Source organism: Lycorma delicatula, chromosome 3, assembly GCF_047948215.1.
Source record: "Lycorma delicatula isolate Av1 chromosome 3, ASM4794821v1, whole genome shotgun sequence".
NCBI lineage: Eukaryota > Metazoa > Arthropoda > Insecta > Hemiptera > Fulgoridae > Lycorma > Lycorma delicatula.
The window spans coordinates 180,707,404-180,726,554 of NC_134457.1; the positions used below are offsets into that span (position 1 = coordinate 180,707,404).

The following is a 19,151-nucleotide window of genomic DNA, read 5'->3' on the forward strand; positions in this document are numbered from 1 at the left end:
TCAACTAAAGCTATTAGGAACAGGAATCTTTTCCCGGTTTTTTACTTTTCCCGGTTTTTTCCCGGTTAAGTATTTAGAATTTCTAATCTGGACCCAGCCAGGTTTTAAGTTTTGTCAGATGGTTCTAAAGAAGAGATCCAATCTTTTTTCAGTTGTACTCAAAGAGGCTGAGGCTGAGCCAAGAGTGGCAATAAATTTGCCTCTTGGCAGCCTATTCCTGAGGATGGGACCACCAGAGGACCTGTATCACCACCACTCAAGGGACATATCAGTTCAGAACATCTCAGCTCAAGAGTTAGCAACAACTGTGGTCCTAACTTTCAAGGTATGCTATTATGTCAGTGTCAGGGATAGAACAGCCACACATCCATTGTACTACTTAGCCATTTTGTTAAATTGGTCTAGAGTTCCAGATTCCACTAGTAAACTTTGTTAGGGGAAGTGACTGACATATGCAAGGTGTTGCAAAAGGGGTCAAAAAGTATGCTCTAATTGTCTAGTATAACATTATCTTATAAACCTGTATTCTAATTTCAAATGCTTGTGTACTTGTGGCTCAGTTTTCACCTAATATTTGCTTCCCTTGAGAACCAACTTTGCTACAGACAGTTTGAAACCACTACTGTGCCAACTTGTACACAGTAATGAATTCTGCATTATTTCCCTATTAGTTCCAATTTTCTTACCTCTACAGAACTCTGCTAACTGCCAATTGTGACATGCCCTACCTATTCTAAGATGCAACCTTTGATTTTTGCTTTTAGTAATTTTTATTACATTACACTTCTGATGTGGCTTTGTTACCTATTGTATATATTTGTATATCATGGTAGAGACAATGCTGTTATATTTGTGTACTATTGCTACAGAATTCTGATTGCAATATATTACAGTCCTTGGTTAATTGTACAGCAGAATATAAGTATATAACAGCAGTATATAAGCATTTTGTAAAATAATTTGACATCTCAAAAAATACGAATAATTAATTTAATAATTTAATAATTAATTAATATTTATTACTAATTAATTTACGAATTATATTGACTTAAAAATTGTATTGACTTTATTAAAATTTTATATAAATTTTATATAGTTGTAAATACATTAAAAGCTTTTATAAATATATCCATTTAAATATTCCTTTGTAATAATCACAATTTTAACATTCATGTTTGTGACAATACATTTAGACACTAAATATTAAAATGACAGTAAAATTTATTAATTCACATAGTAAGATTCTTTGTTAGGACTGACAAGACAGTTGTATGGAAGATCTTTTTGGATTCTGTACCTTTTAATTAACAAGGATCTTTAGAATCTGGTGTTGCCATGCGACGCAGGAATTCAACAATAGTACGTACTGGTCGTCCAGTCATTAACTTCTTTCGTAGATACGGGTACATGCCAGTGCTTATTCTACCTGTACCTGATATGTCAAAATGAATAAAGTCTGTTTTTGGTGCAAATTCCTGGAAAAAAAGTTCAGATATTCAGTATCATAATGAATGATTAATTAATGGGTGGTTGTTAATGGTTTACAATTATGTTAATAGAATACAAACAAAATGTGCTCATTTGTATGCCATGTGCTCATATGCACTATTCTTTGTATACCATATTGTGCATATAAGTCAAAACTATTTTTTTCACAAATTTTTACCAGTCATGGCACTAATATTTCTGTTCCACTATGTAGTTCCAATGTAGTTGAGAAAGTACATTTTTTAAACAAAGGTTGTAGAATTACTGGTGAAGGGTTGAGAGAAGGTTATGCAATTTTTATATAGAAAAATTGCTATTTTTTTTATATATATATATATATATATATAATTTAATATAAAACGAGGGTTTTAATAATATAAAACCCTTGTTTTATATTCAGGTTCTGCAGGTCATGAAGTACCCTTATTTGTACTACTTACAAGTTATACATAAAATTATATTGAATCTACCTTATAAATATGTATATTTACAGTCGCATATTTACACAGTATATAAAAAAATACACCTGCTCCTTTAATACACTATTATATTGCCTCAGTTTAGTATATTTAATCATAGAAGATTTTATTTTTAGTAAAAGCTTCTATATTTTAGTATTCAAAATATTTATGTTATAGTATATTCTGAGGGGCTAAGGCAAATTATGTAAATTCTCTTACTTTAAAGAAGGCAGCAGCTGTACATGGATCTCCTCCTTTACCCTTTCCAACAGTTACAATATCAACACCTTTCTCATCTGTAAAACAAATTTTGAAAAATTTTATTAAGGTTATCTAGGGTATATTAAAATGCATTTACTTAAAATGCACTATTTCACTATTTCACTATTTAATTTGTTTACAGTTGCAAAAAAATTAATATTCAGTAAAAAAGTAATGAATTTTTTTAAGCAATTTACACTTTCTATACAAGTTTTAAGAAAACTTTTACCACTTACTTGTAATTTTCCTTGTGTAATAATACCATAGAGGGAACCTCCACAGTCTGTCTCCAGTATCTGCTCCAGCTTTTTCTAAATCTTTCCAGATCAAATCTGATGGAGTAAATACAGCTGATGGACCACCAGCTAAAGCAACTCTCATGCTTTCTAAAGGAAAAAAAGTAATCTTGAAATAAATTTAGATTGAGAAAAGCTTAGGTGAAATGAAATTTTTTTAATACTATCATAGGAAGTAGTTTTCATTGGTTAAGCTCAAATTCATTCTAGATGCAAATTGTTTTCCTTCTGCTGAGTTGAGAACTGTGCCATATTTTGACATACTTTTGTTCAACAATATTAGTAATAGCAGAAAATTGTGTGCTGCATCTTTATATCTGCATACTATTTGAAAACTTAAGATCAAAATTCAAAATCTACCATATCAAAATTCTACCATTAAATTTGTTGTCTACTAATGCAATAATGGTAACTTACATTATAGTAAAGATTTAGAATTTGCTACATTTGAAAAAAATCCAAATTTTTAGAATCCATTCCTGAAGTGAATAGAATGGATTTTATAATCCATTTCATAGTAGATACAGTAATTTGTAAACTCATGCTAATGCATTATGTATTCTGAGCATTTAGCAGTAGGCTAATGCATTGTATTCAAGTAAATGCATGTAGGGTACACCAGACAAGACTGAACATCCATTACAATCAAATACAGCCTTCAAAAGTCTGTTTTGTTAATTTTGGTAGAATTTGAAATCTTAAATTGTATATAGATATCTAAAATAGACTTTTACAAAGTCTACTTTCAGTATTCCAGATTTTGTATTAAAATTTATACAATTGAAATATTTACAGAATAAAATATATACCATCTAGTGTTGCAACATTAATTGTGAGACATGGTTTATAACGTTCTGCATAAGAAAGGGCATCAACAAGGAAGATACGGCCATCATGCCATGTGTTGTCAACACGAATTGTTTTTCCTCCAAGTGATGTTAAAACAAGACCTGGCATTGCTGCATTACCTCCAGGCATATTTTCACATAGTGGTAGAATTGCTGTAAGATAAAACCAAATATCTATTTATAATGAGAATATATATTACAAGTAAATCAATATTGCTAGACCAACTTAATACTTTAAAAATACATTTTTCTTCTGAAGTAAATATTCTTTATAAGATTATTTCAGTTATTTTTTTAAATAACTGAAAATTGTGTACAACTTCAAAATTACTTACTTTAAATTATTTACTTCAGGTAAAATACTTTTACCTGAAAATTGAGTTCTCAGAGAAACCATCAGTACTTACCATTGCAATTTATTGGGACTTTTAGTTTACATAAAGCTTTGAAAACACCAACAACTACAGCAGCTCCTGCCATGTCTGCACTATACTCAATCATAGAGGAGCATTTCCTGTTAAGGCAGAGGCCACCACTGTCAAAAGTTACACCTTTACCTGTAATCAAACAAATTAGGACTAGTATTTTACATTCTATATTACCTATTTTCATTACAATTATATTTTTATTACAGTTAACTGCATAGATAGTGTACAAATGAATAGTAATTCATACAAATACCATTGTGTATTAATGAAAAGTTGGTTTCAAAATCTATATACTGTTTTGTACTACTATACTACACTATACTATTATATCAAGAAGTTCTTTTTACTATTGTGCATACAGTTTTTAATTTTCAAAGGCATCACAGAGGTCACACTTATCCTGTAGGACTGCTTCAGCAGGTAACACTAGGTAAACCTCTCAGTATTTATACTTTTAATGATAAAAAGTATTTATGTTTCACCATAATAAGATGAATCTTTTAACACTAGATGATTGCAAAAGAATTGATTTTATTAGCCTAGTCATTAACAATGAATTAACAGCCTAGTCATTAACTTTATCTTACTTACCAATCATGATCACAGGTTTATCATCAGGGTTACCACCACAATAAGCAAGTTCAAGCATAATGGGTGGTTCACAAGAGCCATGCGCCATTTTTAGGAAAGTGAACATTTTATGTTCAGTCATCCAGTCATGATCACGGGCTTCCACTTGTACACCACAAGGACATAATTTGTCAATTGCACACTAAACAATAAAATCAGATTAATGTACTTTGTTCATTTGTTTTACTTAAATTTTGTACAAGCTTAAAAGCATTGTTGTAAAATTAAAAGCTCTAATAAACTAGTATATAAATACATCTATTGCACTGAGTATAAATATCACAAATAACTTAGGTAAGAGGTGTTATGTAGAACAAAATATTATAAAGATTCTGTCTAAATTACCAGTTTAGGTATAGTTTAGCTAATAGTAACATGATGGAAATTAATTCTTCCTCACATTTTCTGAGAAAATCTTTGGATTTATAATACTGAATATTATAATTAAGCAAAATTAGCAACTGACAAGTTCCCAAAAAGGAATAGCAAAGGAAACTGCCATTACTCATGGTTTTAACCAAGTAAAAATTTATATAAAAAATTATTAATTTGATCCCAATGAGGTGTTGATCACAATTTGATCACAATTTCATTTATCTAACAATTTACATTTTTGTGAACCAGAAAAGGATTCAATTTCATTCTTAAACTACCTGAGTTATTTTCATTCAACGAGTAATACAAAACTCACCTGAGCAAAGTGAGTAGGTGTCATTATATTGGATGGGCATTGTTCCAACATTCTAGCTAAATTTTGTGCCTTTGCTTTTTGTCTTCCCTTTTCCCAACCATCTCTGAAAATAATTATAAGTAAATAGTATTAATAGAAATATTTATTGTATATGCTCATATTTTTATGAAAATGTTTACTGTAGAATTGTATGAGCTTTGTTCATGCATTTCTTGCCATCTTGAGAATGCTTATTTGCACTGTCTGGAGCTAGCAACTAGCATGGATTTTCATAATATGCAAATTAATTGAAGCCTTTACTTTGTGAAAAGTTAAAATTAACATAAGCTTTTATAAAATAAACAAAAAATATAGAAAGTATATAGAGCAACAATGTGGATTTGTATGCACAAAATTAAATAGTGTAGGAGTTTTACAGGAATTCCAGATATGTTTAAAAGAAAATCACAAATATCTTTTTGCTTCATATAAATTTCTTGTTTTAGTTATACCACCTTTTGATGGCACTAAAGCTATTTCAGTCACAAATACCTAATAAAAAAGTTTCAGTACTTTTCACCAAACTAAAGTGCCAATTTCCTGCACTCCTAACCAATGTGAGCCACAGATCTTGAGAAACATCTAAAATTTTAATATCAAAGTTTTATTCCTTGATATTAAAATAAAACAATGTTAGATGTTTCTCAAGAATACAGTGGTACTTAATTGGCAATCCCATTACAATTTATGCACTCTCCCACCTTTCTGAACTACTTCAGAGCATTGCATTGGAAAGGGAAGAGCAACACCCTCAGTGCCAGTATGTGGTGTGCCAAGGCACCCCCCCCCCCACCAAAGCTTGGGGTTGTCCTTAATATGAGAGTCCTGACAGGCCCATACTTATGGGCCTGTCTGGCCTAGCACCCTCTGATATTCCCTGACAAGACACTGTCAGTACCTTTGATGTTTTCTATTGTCCTCCTTTTTCTGGGTCCTTTTCACATGATGCCCTGTGTATCCTCAGGACAGGATACATCACAATCAAGGCATAGGTACACAATCAGCCAAATCTGAAGTATGACACCTGCAACCTCCATGGCACACCAGGAACTATGTTCCTCTAACAACTAATGACACCAATAAGGAAATGGGGTCCAGCAGCCCTTTGTCCCTGGTCCCAATATACCTGCCAGATGTCAAGTAGCTCCTCTTCAATCTGCAATAAGGAGTTTGTTTCCATGTGGCAAAGGTTGTTCCCAGAGCCTCCTCTGGGGACTCGTGATATACTGGCATGACCCCTGCCAGGACTTCACCTCAAGACTGTTTAGTATGCTCCTATAATTCTCGAACAGCACTTTCTATGTAGCTTCCCTATATTTTTTTTAACTCATAGCTCAGCCCCATAAATCCTGGTGGAATATGTGACTCAGTAACATCCTGCAATACTGAGTAATTTTAAAGTAATTTAAAGTCAAAAGTTATTACTACATTTACAGTTTTTGATTAACAGACCATGCCCAGACTACTGCACATTCTATTGAATGTGCATCTAAGTAACGATCTATTTTGGGAGGGATATTGCTCTACTAAATTAAGCAGATCATGTAATTATATAAACAAAGCAACACACTTTTTACTTTACATACATCAGTCTTATGGGCTATGATACAAGTAAAGCAACACTGTCATATATGTATGACAGTGTTCAAATTGGTACTTCATTTTCACTTTCCATAAGAACGCAAAGCACATTTCATCATTCAGGTATGGTTTAATTTTCATTTATTTTTGGGTGAAAAATCTGGGTTCCTCAAAAGTTTATACTAATGGGAATAATTACAAATATACTCTATACTTTTGCAAAAAATAGTTCAACCATTAAAAGTTTAATCCTTTTTATGAAATAGACCTACGTATGATCTATTGTTACTGATAAGAATAAAGTACAGTATTCTGAAGGTGGAAATGTGAATTTCTTAAGAAATATTGAAAGTAGTAGCTGCCAAAAAATAAATCTATGATAAAAAGCCACAATGAAGTATTTTCATGTTGAACATGACAAAAAAGTAGAAAATAAGAGTAGCAGTAGGAAAGTAAATTATTTTAAATGACAAATTAAATTTTTTTCTTAATTTTTAATTATTAAAATAAAATATTTACTAAAAAATATAGTACACTTACTTGTCTTGATCATCGAACGGTTTTATTGTTGCCCTTGTAGAACGGTACTTCTCAGATTTGAGATCTTGAAATTTCCATACTGCTAAAATTGAACCTTCAGCTGCTGCCTCACCATTAGTAAATGATTCTACTTCAATAGTATTAATACCTATCTTTTGTAACTTTCTAGCCCCATTAGCAGCTGCAATTCGTATATTCTCCTTACACTCATTGAGAGTTTCAAATTCATTGAATCCAGCTTCCTTTGAACCAAGACCAACTAATGCAACTGCATGGTAATCATTCAGTAAACCATGAAAAACTGCAGTTTTACCCAATTTTAAGTTTGACCTTGAAAATACAAAAATGCTTTAATATTCTTTTATAGAATTTTTTTAGACCAAAATGTATGTCATGTTGAACTTTTATTCAGCAAATTAGATACTTTAATGAGCATGCAATTAAAATTACATTGAATATATTATTAAATATTTGAGCATAATACAATTAAATGTATAAAATTTTTAACTTTATTTCAGTAACCTTAGACATCAGTAACCTTTCTGGAGAAAAGGGGTGGTCGTCCATTTGCAGTAAAGTATAATAGCACAATCCATTTTAGGAAAATATCCTGAAGATTGTATTCAAAATAACCATACCACAGTTTAAGTTAGAATGAATATAACAAGGAAATTCTCAGCATTGACAGTTTAGTCATTGACAGTTAAGAAAATAGGCAAATTTGAACTCATGAACTTAGGAGCAGCAAAAGGTAGAATGGGTAAAAGAAAAATTGAAGATAAGACCTGATAAGAGAACAAGGAGTCTTATTTCTACAAAACATAACATGCTTATTTCTTGTATGCTTGTTGGCTTATGGCAAAGCCAATGCATTGTGAATCCTAAAAAATTGATTGACAAATTTTTTTACCATCTGTTAAAACAAGAAAGTAGACTATATTCTACTCATGTACCACACCATTAGAAATTATATGAAAGTACTTTATATGAAAAACGTTTTTTGCAGTCTTTTTGTTTATAAGATTACTGTTAATATACTGGATGTTGTACCCAGCACTTAAAATTTTAAATACCAGAAAAATTAAGTGCTGGATTTTTAAATAACTGATTACTGTTCAAAATAAATCTAAACAAAATAGTTTTGAACTTACGCTTGAGCCAACTCCTTTAATTTACCTCCAGATTCATTATCAACCTTTTCACCTGATTTTGTGAATTCTAAATTCTCATAAATACCAACTACAACTCCTTTCTGTAAAGAGAAAGGAAAAAATGTATAAATGTAAATTATAAAATGATATTAGGTAATCTATTAGAAAGACTAAGTAGAAAAGTCGCTTTATTGCAGTTTTGACTATATACATTCCCAAAGGGGAGAGGGTATGTTTAATGGGGTTTAATAAGGTTTTATTGTAGAGGTAGTTTTGACTAAATATACATTCCAAAGGAGAGAGGGTTTATGTATTAGTATAAATATTCTCTTTTTGATGAATTATAGGAGGTTAGGGAGCGAACTACTTACCTCATCTAATTCATTAGTTAGATTGATGAGCTTAGGTTATATTGTCCAAATTTCAACCTAAACTTAACCTATTTTCTTTTTTGTTTAGTCTCCAGAACCACTAAGGTATTACAAATATGAATTAGGATGATATGTATGAATTTAAATGTGTAGTCTTGCACATGTCATCAGGTCGACCATTCCTGAGTGTGGTTGGTTGAAATCCAACCTCCAGAGAGCACTGGATATCCACAGTCTATTTAAATCCATATAAAAGTAACTGCTTTTACTACTATTTGAACCTTAGAACTCTCGACTTGGGAATATTAATGACTTGGTAACTATGGGAATACATAATTTTCTAAAGTGAAAAGTAACATCTAGGAACAGTTTTTTCTTTGCACAACATATGCCAAGACTTGAATGCACACTAATGAATGAGCATCTAAATTAGATTTGTTTTGGGAGGGATATTGCTCTATTAAATTAAGCAAATCTATTATGTAATTATATAATAGCAACACTTGTCACTTTACATACATCAGTCTTACAGCTAAGTGTTCAGATTGGTACTTTCTGTAAAATTATTGCTATACAACCAGATTCTATGGATTAACAGTGAACATTACTATACATCCTGTATCGTCAGATTGTTACCCTCAACTTATAGAGAGTTGAGATTCTACCCATGTGTGGCAATATTTTATGTCCAAGTTTTTTTTCCTGTTTAGCCTCCAGGTATTACTTCCGAGGACATGAACTCTCAACTTCCAGATCACTTAATTTGTGAAGTGTGTGCATGCATTCATACACATGTATGCACATGCACACCCAAATTTCCTTTGGTAATTAGAGCCACACATGACAGGTTTTAATTTTGACAGTTTTGAGAATCCTATTACTTTTATCTGTTTTTTAAACCACTCAATGAATACAACTGTTAGAAAACTGAATTTGACTATTCAACATGTTCTTTAGGATAAAAGGAGTTCAGAATGGATGAGCCAGAATGATTAGGATTATAGCAAGAGAATTTGAAATACCTTCTTCTTAATTATATAGACACTCATTTGATTAAATGGACAGTGTACACATCCAAACATGTTTATTCCAATAGTCAATAGATTCATTAACACATTCATTAACACCCAATCCATATCATGCCTTAATTCCAACTTTTTGCAGTGTGCTGCCAAGGAATTAAAGTATAGCTTTTACATTTTAATATAAATGTAAAAGATGCATATAAATTTTTTTTATATGCATCTGGCATACATTTTAATATATTTATATTGTATATATATATTTTTATATGTATAGTTTGGATTTTAATATATTTTTTATTATTTACATTAAAGTATGTTCTAAAACAAAAGTAACATTGTATTCACATCTATGCACACATGCATACATTTTTGTTTATACAAAGTTACTTGTTTATGGATGTTACTTGTAAAAAATGTTGTAAAATAAAAATTTACATAATTGTATGTTTATTATAGTTGTATTATAAATATACTGTATTATAACTGTATAAAAAAATATATTGTCTAGTGTGTACACTTGGAAGGTAGAAAGAAAAAGAAAAATGTACAAAAGCAAACTTATCTAGCAAAGCCAACCAACCATCAAACCATCTGTTTGGTGAATTTTAATTTATATAAACTGTTTTACATTCTCATAATAGCTACTGCAGAATTTTTTTTGTTGAAGTTTTCAGTACTGTTGCATCTTAGATTTATTAAATAATTCTTACGTAGATAACACTGCCTAAATTTGTAAAGTATATAAAATATATATACTTTAGATTAAATCTAGATTTACTTACATATCTAATTACACAGATTTACAGTTCTGATTTTTGTAGTCCATATCAAAACTGTACTTTTTGACTATTAGTACAGTGGAAATTATCCAGTGCTGTTGGCTCATCTGGATGAATCAACATTTTTGTCATACACAATCTAAAACAGGTGGAGAATACTATAAGCTACTTTCAGGGTACATGAAAACATACTCAAGACATTTTTGATGCACTCCACACAATGCTCTTTAGTGCTCCATTCAAATTTGCTTTTTTAGCAGTCATTCTCTTTAGCTGGGAAAATTGTACAAATCTTCCTTGTTCCTGCCTCTTAATATCTTCTGGCTAAGATTGACCAACATCTTTAATATTGCATTTCAATATTCTGGATAGATTTGTGGTGGTGTAAGTTTTACAGATTTCCTTTGCAAACACCCTTGTCACTGGATTTACCTCTATAATTGTTAAATTTTATTGATTTTGTTACTCTGCTTCTTTTGAGGTTCTGGGTAGAATAAAGCCATTTCAAGCTGGTGTGCATGTTCTTTAAGGCCCTGGAGGATTGGCTGACAATTTATGATTTTTACCTCTCAAATTAGTTGTTGGGAGCTTTACAAGTTCAGATAGGAGGCCTGTTCAGTTTCAGTTGGCTGGACATCACTCACTCACTATTACTCTTGATAATTTGGGGAGGTCTATGCCTACCTTGAAGAAAATTGGTTCTTTCTTCATCAGAAGGATTGTAGTCAGATTCGACATCAGTATATTCAGCTTCAGTATTTGTATATGTTCAGAAACTTCTCTTCCTCTCTAACCATTTTCCCTTTCTAGTTGCTTATCACCCATGGTAACAATTTTTCTAACAAAATTCACTACGCAACATATATTAAAAATATACTGTTAATATAACAACCATTGAAATATAAACAGGAGGAAAAATGGCAACATGTAGTCAAGACTATGAAGGGTTCATTGACTATGCCTAAACATGGAATGCCGACCAATATTGTCCTAGACTAGAAATAGGAAGGTGCTGAAGGTGGGGTTGCAGTCACTCACATTCAAAGATCGGTTTTTGAGGGGGCAGGCATCAAACTGCAAGTTACCATTCTTAGGTTAAAAAACCTTAAGTAGATAATTTTAGATAGTGAAAAAATTCTTGGAAAATCTGATAATTTGATGATTACTTCCAATTACCAAAATTGTGATAATTTTAGTACAAGTAAAAAAAAGAAAAATTATTAAGTTGAACAAAAGCTAAGTGCCAGAACTACAGAAATTCAGCTAGGTTCAAACCTCAGACCTGTCAGACAAGAACATGTGTTCCAAGCACACAAGTTTCAAGCTAAATGCAGGGATGAAATGAACTGAATTTCTTAAAAGTATAAAAAATGGGATACAATTGCAATTACCCACTTCTTAAAAACAGCATTGGTTATGATTTATACTACTTTTCAGTAGTCTGATTCATATATCTGTACAAATTGTTTTGTATATTCTACAATTTATTCTAATGCCAACTAACAAAACAGAACATACAAAAAATTGCATTCTGATTTTGTAAATATAAGTGACAAAAGTAATTTAATAAAAAACAATGCTGAATTAAAGTTTTTTTTAACTGTAGATTTATATATAGAACAAAAGAATGTATTTCTCATACCTTTTTTGGCTTAGGAGCATCAGCACTAAAAAATTTAACTGTATTTACAATATTTGTGAATGATTTGGATTCCAAGAAACGTCTTGCTATGTGATACATTTTTTAAAACATTTGGATAATGAATCTTTAAAAAAAAAGCTTAAGTCTGTTACACAAGGGAATTTAACTAAGAATGTTCTATTTGTACAACAATATATGATTACAGCTGTCAAGATTTCTTATTTACTATCCATATGTTAAAAACAAATAAATAATTTTCTTTTTATTCATTTATTTACGTATCTGAAAATAATTTATAAACTAATCCTGCTATAAATATTTTAATTGCACTGCAACACAGCTGTGTTTTATTGGAATGTAATTGCATATAATCTATCTTAGCTGATGGAAAATGTCTGGAACATTAATTGCTATCTAATTTTAATAATATAAAATTTTTTTTCAAGAATTATTTATTTTTAGGCATAAATAATTAAATAAATAATTAGTTTGTTATACAAATTCTATTTAAAAATAATAATTTCTTGTATAGTTTAGTTAGTACAATTATTTCACCAGTTATACTGTGGAAAAAATTACTGTAATTTGAATTCCCGCTCACTCACAACCGTCGTGGAATGAATTTTGTTAGTTATTTTGCTTAGATGTGGAATCCTAGAATGTGCCGTATATATTTTTTTATTAAGAAGTGTTGCTCAATTAGATAATTAAAATTACTGTTTGGGGAAATATTGTAATTTCTGCTTATTAACATTTTAGTAAGAAGACGAAATTTTGTTGTACCTGTTGACCACAGTGTTATTTGTACTGATCTCATCTAACTGATTAACTGTATAGGGGATTCTTTGGAGTAAAATACAATTAAGTATTCAATATTTAATCATACATCAGCGCCTCAGAATGAGCGGCTGGGAACTAAATACGCTTGCGCGACTATAATCGTGATGTCAGAACATAACGTGACAAGTCGGATAACCAAAAGAAAGGTAATTTTCGTAACACAAGCAGAAATTTACCAACGTTATAGAAAATTTATATAGAGATCAGATATATAGTTTTATAGAGATCTGTGTTCAAAATACAAAATTAGAACACTTATATAGAATTGGTTTAAAACGTGGTTTTACCCTACTTACGATTGCGCATGCGACATTTCACTTTGTTTAGTTCTACCACTTATTTAGTGGCGCTAATTTATGTTTCAAATTTTACCAATTCCAATACATGGATTCCTTTATCCAGTTATATAGAGATCAGTGGTTGTTTGTGATGACGTTATGTAACTTGGTAAGAACAAGTTATTTGTTAAAAATTTGAATGGATGGTAAAACATTTATGATGGAGGATGATTCTGAGTATGAAGGTTCTGCAGGAGCTATTAAATTTAATAATAACCGAGTAAGCTTTCAATACGTTTGTAATTATATGCTCTAACACTGGTTTCTATTATGTTGTGTGATATGTATTTACTAGCGTAGCATATGTTGAGATCGTAACCTATGTCTGATTAATATACAAAGCCCTTATACGTGTTGTCTGTTGGATTATTGCGATTACGGAGTTTATGAAAGTAAGAAATAGATGGGTGGACGTATGAGTGGTAATTTTAATTAAAATTTTGTGTTTTGCTCAGTGATTATTGTTGCGGTAGTGGTTTACTCTAATCCAGCTACTGTGTTTTATTATTAATGTAGTTATTAAATATTACGTTAATGATTATTTATGTAAATAAAGTTGCCTTCTTCACAGTGAGCATAAAGCTTTGCTTAATTTGCATTTGTAAAATTAATGAAAATTTAACATAAAGAACCCAGTGTTAATCTATATTTCTGCAAACTTATAATGACCAAGATTACCAGTTCATTTATTCTTTTAGTGTGTACAGGATTATATTAATTTGGTATTAATACATTTTATTGATCAAATCAGAAACTAGTATGTGATTAACCTTACTGAAAAAGTCTCTTGTTGTATGTAAACATTTACTTAAAAGTTTTTCCATTGATGTAAGTTAATATTCACTTACATCTAATTCTAATTCGTCATTGATTGTAACATTTAAAGCTGATTAGAGGGCAGAGTTGAAGAAAAAACTTGCCTATGATGTGAAAATTCTTTATTAAAGAACTCAAAAGTATTTACGATAAGTTAAAAAAGTATTTTTTAACGAACTGAGCAAAAAAAGACAGTTATGTAGGTACATAACTGTCTTGTAATTAGTCTAGTTTACACATGTTTACCAAATAGTCAGGATTCAGTATTGTTAACACCCATCAGTTAAATATGTATTTGGTCATCTATGTCAAATACCCAAAAATCTGAATGTAATATCTCAGATTCAATGACTGTTTACCACTTGTTCCCATAAAATATTAAAAATTTCAATTTTTTTTTTGCTTTTAGTATTTTATCAAAAATTGCAAAAGTAGGCTACAAAATTTTGTGTTTTGTCATTTACCAACATACATGTAGCTCTTTAACCATAGCCATTTGAGAGTACTACTATAGTTTATTTTTAAATCTTCTTAGTGGTCTTTCATCTAGTATAACATAATCCTATTGTAAAAAAATGTTTTTTGCCCTGTAAAAATTTTCATTAATCTCTATAATACCACTTTCAGTTAAATGTTAAATGGAGGTTGAGCACTTTTGATGGAGAAATTAATGGAGAATTATTCATTAGAAAATTTTTTTAATGAAATGGTGTTTTCATAATTAGCAAGTGTGAGTGTAACAATGATCTGAGATAATGCTGTAGTAAGTATTAATCCTGTGGTTCAGCTGAAAGTATGTTATGACATGAGACCAGGAAGTTTCGTCATGACTTCTTTTCCATTCTCTGCTAATTTTTTAAACTTTTACCAAATTAATTCATTTTACATCCTTGATAATCTGTTTCATTGATATTCTTTGTTTTTTTAAACCTCTATATATTCATTACTACTAAATTAATTAAAACTTTATACTCTCAAATATGGCCCATCAACTTATTTCATCTTTTTATAAGTTTGTGTTACAAATTTCTACTTTTCCTATTCAGTTTAAAATCTCTTAATTTCAAATGTTATTGATTCATCTAATTTTCAACATTTTTACTTTTTTCTTGAAATCTCTCTTAGGGTCAATCCATTTGAAGTGTCCCAAAAAAATGTAAGCTGGTTGCTTGACCAATTAAAAAAAAATTGAACTTACTCACTTGTTTCCTATATGTCTCTCAGGACTTTAAAACTATTTTTTTTTTTTAATTTTCTATTTTAGCAGTTTAGCTGTGGGAGCCATTTTTGTTACAGTGCACACACCTATTTTTGTGATTTTAAGGGTTTATGAAAAAAATCATAACTAACAAACTGTTGGTTCTGGAAGGATGAATCTAAAAGCAATTTAATCATATTTTCTCAAGGTTAAAGATTGGTTCAGTGGTTTATTTGCCTATCTCTCTTCTTTCTATGAGAAAATTACTAGTAAAGTTGAACATGAAAAATAGTGAAATTTCACTTTGTGTAATTTTTTTCAAGAGGCAGGGATGGCATACATAGTTTGAATTATTTTTTTTTGTGTAGGTATATGTTAGTAGTTTTGCCATAAATAATATTACTGGTGATATAGTTAACCCTAAATTTTTATGAATTTTTGAAAACTAATTTTATTTTAAATTAAAATTTTGGGTTCAAATAACTCTGATGGGGCTGGTGATAAAAATCTCAAATTAGCGCAACTAACAATGTTTTTATAGATGTTTATGGCAAATAAAAAAGTTTCTTGTGTATTGTACTAATTAAAAATTTATAACCTCTTAAAATTCATAAAAAAAACTACATGCTACATGCCAGTACAAAAATAAAAAGAATTTTGCTAATTTGTGCAGTCACAAAAAAGACTTCGACCTTAGAGCCAAATGGTACTTCTTTGGATCATCCCATGGGAAAAACGCCTGTGATGTGTGGGAGGAACAACAAAACTAGAGGTGTCAAAGGCAAGCCTGTAAAGCCCATTAAACCGTCAGATACATTAATAAAATGTATTCATTTTGTAATCACAAACTGAAAAACACCAAGTATTTTTGATTAAATCTGATGAGATAGCTAAGATTTCAGAAACTCAAAACCGTTTTGACTGCTGTAAAAGAGTTGCTTGTATTAGAAGCTACCCTAAGTATGTTCCTCTCTCAGAAGGCATAGTAAGATGTTACTTTACTTCAGACTCCAAGGACTACAAAGACCATCCTGTGTCAAGTATTGTACAACTTTCACTTAAGGGAAAAGATTCTATTGCTTGTAAGTATGATGATCAGTGATAGATAGGAAAAGTGGTAGATATTAGCCTCGAAAATGATGTGCAGGTTCATTTTTTCCACCCAGATGTACTGCTGTACTATATACATTATTTCAGAAGTCTCAACAAGATAAATTGTGGGTACCAATCTGCAAAGTCCTAAGAAAGTTGGCATTACTTTCACTAACTACTGTGATAGGTTGTTATCACACAATTTCAAGAGAATTATCAGAAGAGATATTATAGCTGTAGGTTAACCACACTAAATAATAAACTTTCATTGCTACAAAAACAGACTATTTCATTGAAGAATAATTGAAATATTGCTACAATTTATTTTTTCTTTGATAGTGTTTACAAAAATAAACCAATATAAAAACAAAAATGATTCTTGAAAAAAGATGTAGGCTACTCATTGAAATTTCAGTTTGGGTAAGTTTTACAAGCATTTTTGAATCAAAATTGTATTAGATTACTGGTATTGGTTAAATTATCATTAAATTACAACCCACCATAAATAATTTGAAAAAAACTATTTAAAAAATATTAAAAATGTCAATTTCAACAACATAGGGGCCAAATATAAAAAATTAGTGCAAAGAAAACAAGAAACCCCTCATGGAGCACTTATTTAGTGAGTCAAAATGGTATTGTTTTTAACAAGTTTTTTTATGAATTTTAAGAGGTTATAAATTTTTAATTAGTACAATACACAAGAAACTTTTTTATTTGCCATAAACATCTATAAAAACATTGTTAGTTGCGCTAATTTGAGACTTTTATCACCAGCCCCATCAGAGTTATTTGAACCCAAAATTTTAATTTAAAATAAAATTAGTTTTCAAAAATTCATAAAAATTTAGGGTTAACTATATCACCAGTAATATTATTTATGGCAAAACTACTAACATATACCTACACATAAAAAAATAATTCAAACTATGTATGCCATCCCTGCCTCTTGAAAAAAATTACCCAAAGTGAAATTTCACTATTTTTCATGTTCAACTTTACTGGTAATTTTCTCATAGAAAGAAGAGAGATAGGCAAATAAACCACTGAACCAATCTTTTACCTTGAGAAAATATGATTAAATTGCTTTTAGTTTCATCCTTCCAGAACCAACAGTTTGTTAGTTATGATTTTTTTCATAAACCCTTAAAATCACAAAAATAGGTGTGTGCATGCAACAAAAATGGCTGCCACAGCTAAAATAAAATAAAAATGACTGCTTAAATAGAAAATTAAAAAAAAATAGTGTTAAAGTCCTGAGACATGTAGGAAATGTAAGTTCAATTTTTTTTGAATTGGTCAAGCAACCAGTCTATGCTTTTTGGGACACTTCAAATGGACCCCTTTGCTTGTGCTAATTCCTTATTAATATCTGCATTTCTTTATGCATTTTTTTGTAGTTTCATATACTGAATATCAAAATCTGGCAATTACTGTTATGTCTTGATTACCTTTTAGTATCTAATTCTTTATTGTATGACTTTACTGATCACAGTAAATTACATTTGTCTTATTTATTTTTCAACTGAATTTCTGTCCATATAATCCATTAAATTCAATACTTCTAACTCTATCATCAGCAGATCTTACCTTTTTTATTTTCTCCTGTTAGATACTTAAATTTACTCTCAAAATTTCTTTGTATATTGTTCTTTCAACGTGTAAGCCAGAAAGCAGTGGGAACAGACTACATCTTTGTTTAATTCCTTTCTGAAAGAAGATGTCTTTCTTCATCTTTTGCTTTTAACTGCACCTGGATCTTAATAGAGATTGTAATTACCTTTTTTTTTCTACATTTGTTTGCTTTTATTTTTATATTTTAAACACTTAATATTCTACTGTATCAAATGATTTCTCCAAATCTGTGTATGACATTCTACTTAGCTTACTAAGCACCTTTATTCTTCTTTAGTTGATCTACTATATTGATGTTATTGAGAGTTTGATTCTTTTTTTTTCAGGGGCGAAAAAGTTTTGATGTTATCGCCCAGAAAACAAAAATTAAAACAAAAAAAACTAAAATATTAAAAACAATAAACATACAACTACTATCACAGCTAACTAAAAAATTACTTATAACTATTATCACAGACAAAATCTTAAAAATAAATAATATTTAAATATATATATTTATTAAAATAAAATAAAAATAAATTTAACGAAGTCCAAGAGGAGTATAAAGGGCTCTTTCTCAGATAACAGAAAGAATAAAGATTTAACATGAAATTTATAACAATTATAAAATAAAAACAATTATAACAACAATAACATTAAATGCTATCTAAAATATTAATATGTCGAAGAGATAAAATCACCAGATCTAAAACCTTTTTCTCATTGCCCAGGATTCAACTAATGTTCCTGGGCCATTTAAATTTATGACGCAAGGCTGCATAACATATGCAATCCACAAGGATGTGGTGCACAGTCAAGCAGCAGTTGCATCATACACATATTGGTGCATTTACTGCTGACATCAAATACCCATAAGTAGCACTCGTATGTCTTATCCACAATTGTCAGAGGACCACCTCCTCTTGATAATTTTTTCTGTTGGAGGAGTCCCATTGCAACACAATATGCTTGATATCTTTGTTTTGTCAAAGTTTGTTGTCTACTGCAGTAATCCAGTCACT

The 19,151-nt window shown here is 30.2% G+C and overlaps 2 protein-coding genes across 7 annotated transcripts in view; one reads left to right on the plus strand and one right to left on the minus strand.

The window, feature by feature from the left end:
- Positions 1–1,133: 1,133 nt before the first annotated feature.
- On the minus strand, positions 1,134–12,397 carry LOC142321047 (cytosol aminopeptidase-like). 2 transcript variants are annotated; one of them, XM_075359054.1, is made up of 10 exons: positions 12,232–12,397; positions 8,415–8,515; positions 7,264–7,593; positions 5,104–5,206; positions 4,374–4,554; positions 3,762–3,911; positions 3,316–3,507; positions 2,447–2,596; positions 2,169–2,245; positions 1,134–1,475 (listed from the first exon to the last, which is right to left on the minus strand). In XM_075359054.1, exons 1-10 carry the CDS (start codon positions 12,328–12,330, stop codon positions 1,305–1,307), a joined length of 1,554 nt encoding a protein of 517 aa, XP_075215169.1. In that variant the 5' UTR covers positions 12,331–12,397; the 3' UTR covers positions 1,134–1,304. The 2 variants fall into 2 exon arrangements, with proteins under 2 accessions (XP_075215169.1, XP_075215170.1); XM_075359055.1 differs by lacking the exon at positions 3,316–3,507.
- Positions 12,398–13,484: 1,087 nt separating this feature from the next.
- The window catches only part of LOC142322261 (leucine-rich melanocyte differentiation-associated protein-like), a 50,880-nt gene continuing 45,213 nt past the window's right edge, over positions 13,485–19,151 (plus strand). The window contains exon 1 of one of the 5 annotated variants that reach the window (XM_075361143.1): positions 13,485–13,629. In XM_075361143.1, the coding sequence (XP_075217258.1) occupies positions 13,549–13,629 (81 nt within the window). In that variant the 5' untranslated portion in view covers positions 13,485–13,548. Of the gene's footprint in view, positions 13,630–13,674; positions 13,802–19,151 lie in introns of those variants that run through there. The other 4 variants (XM_075361148.1, XM_075361146.1, XM_075361145.1 and 1 more) reach the window with 4 other exon arrangements.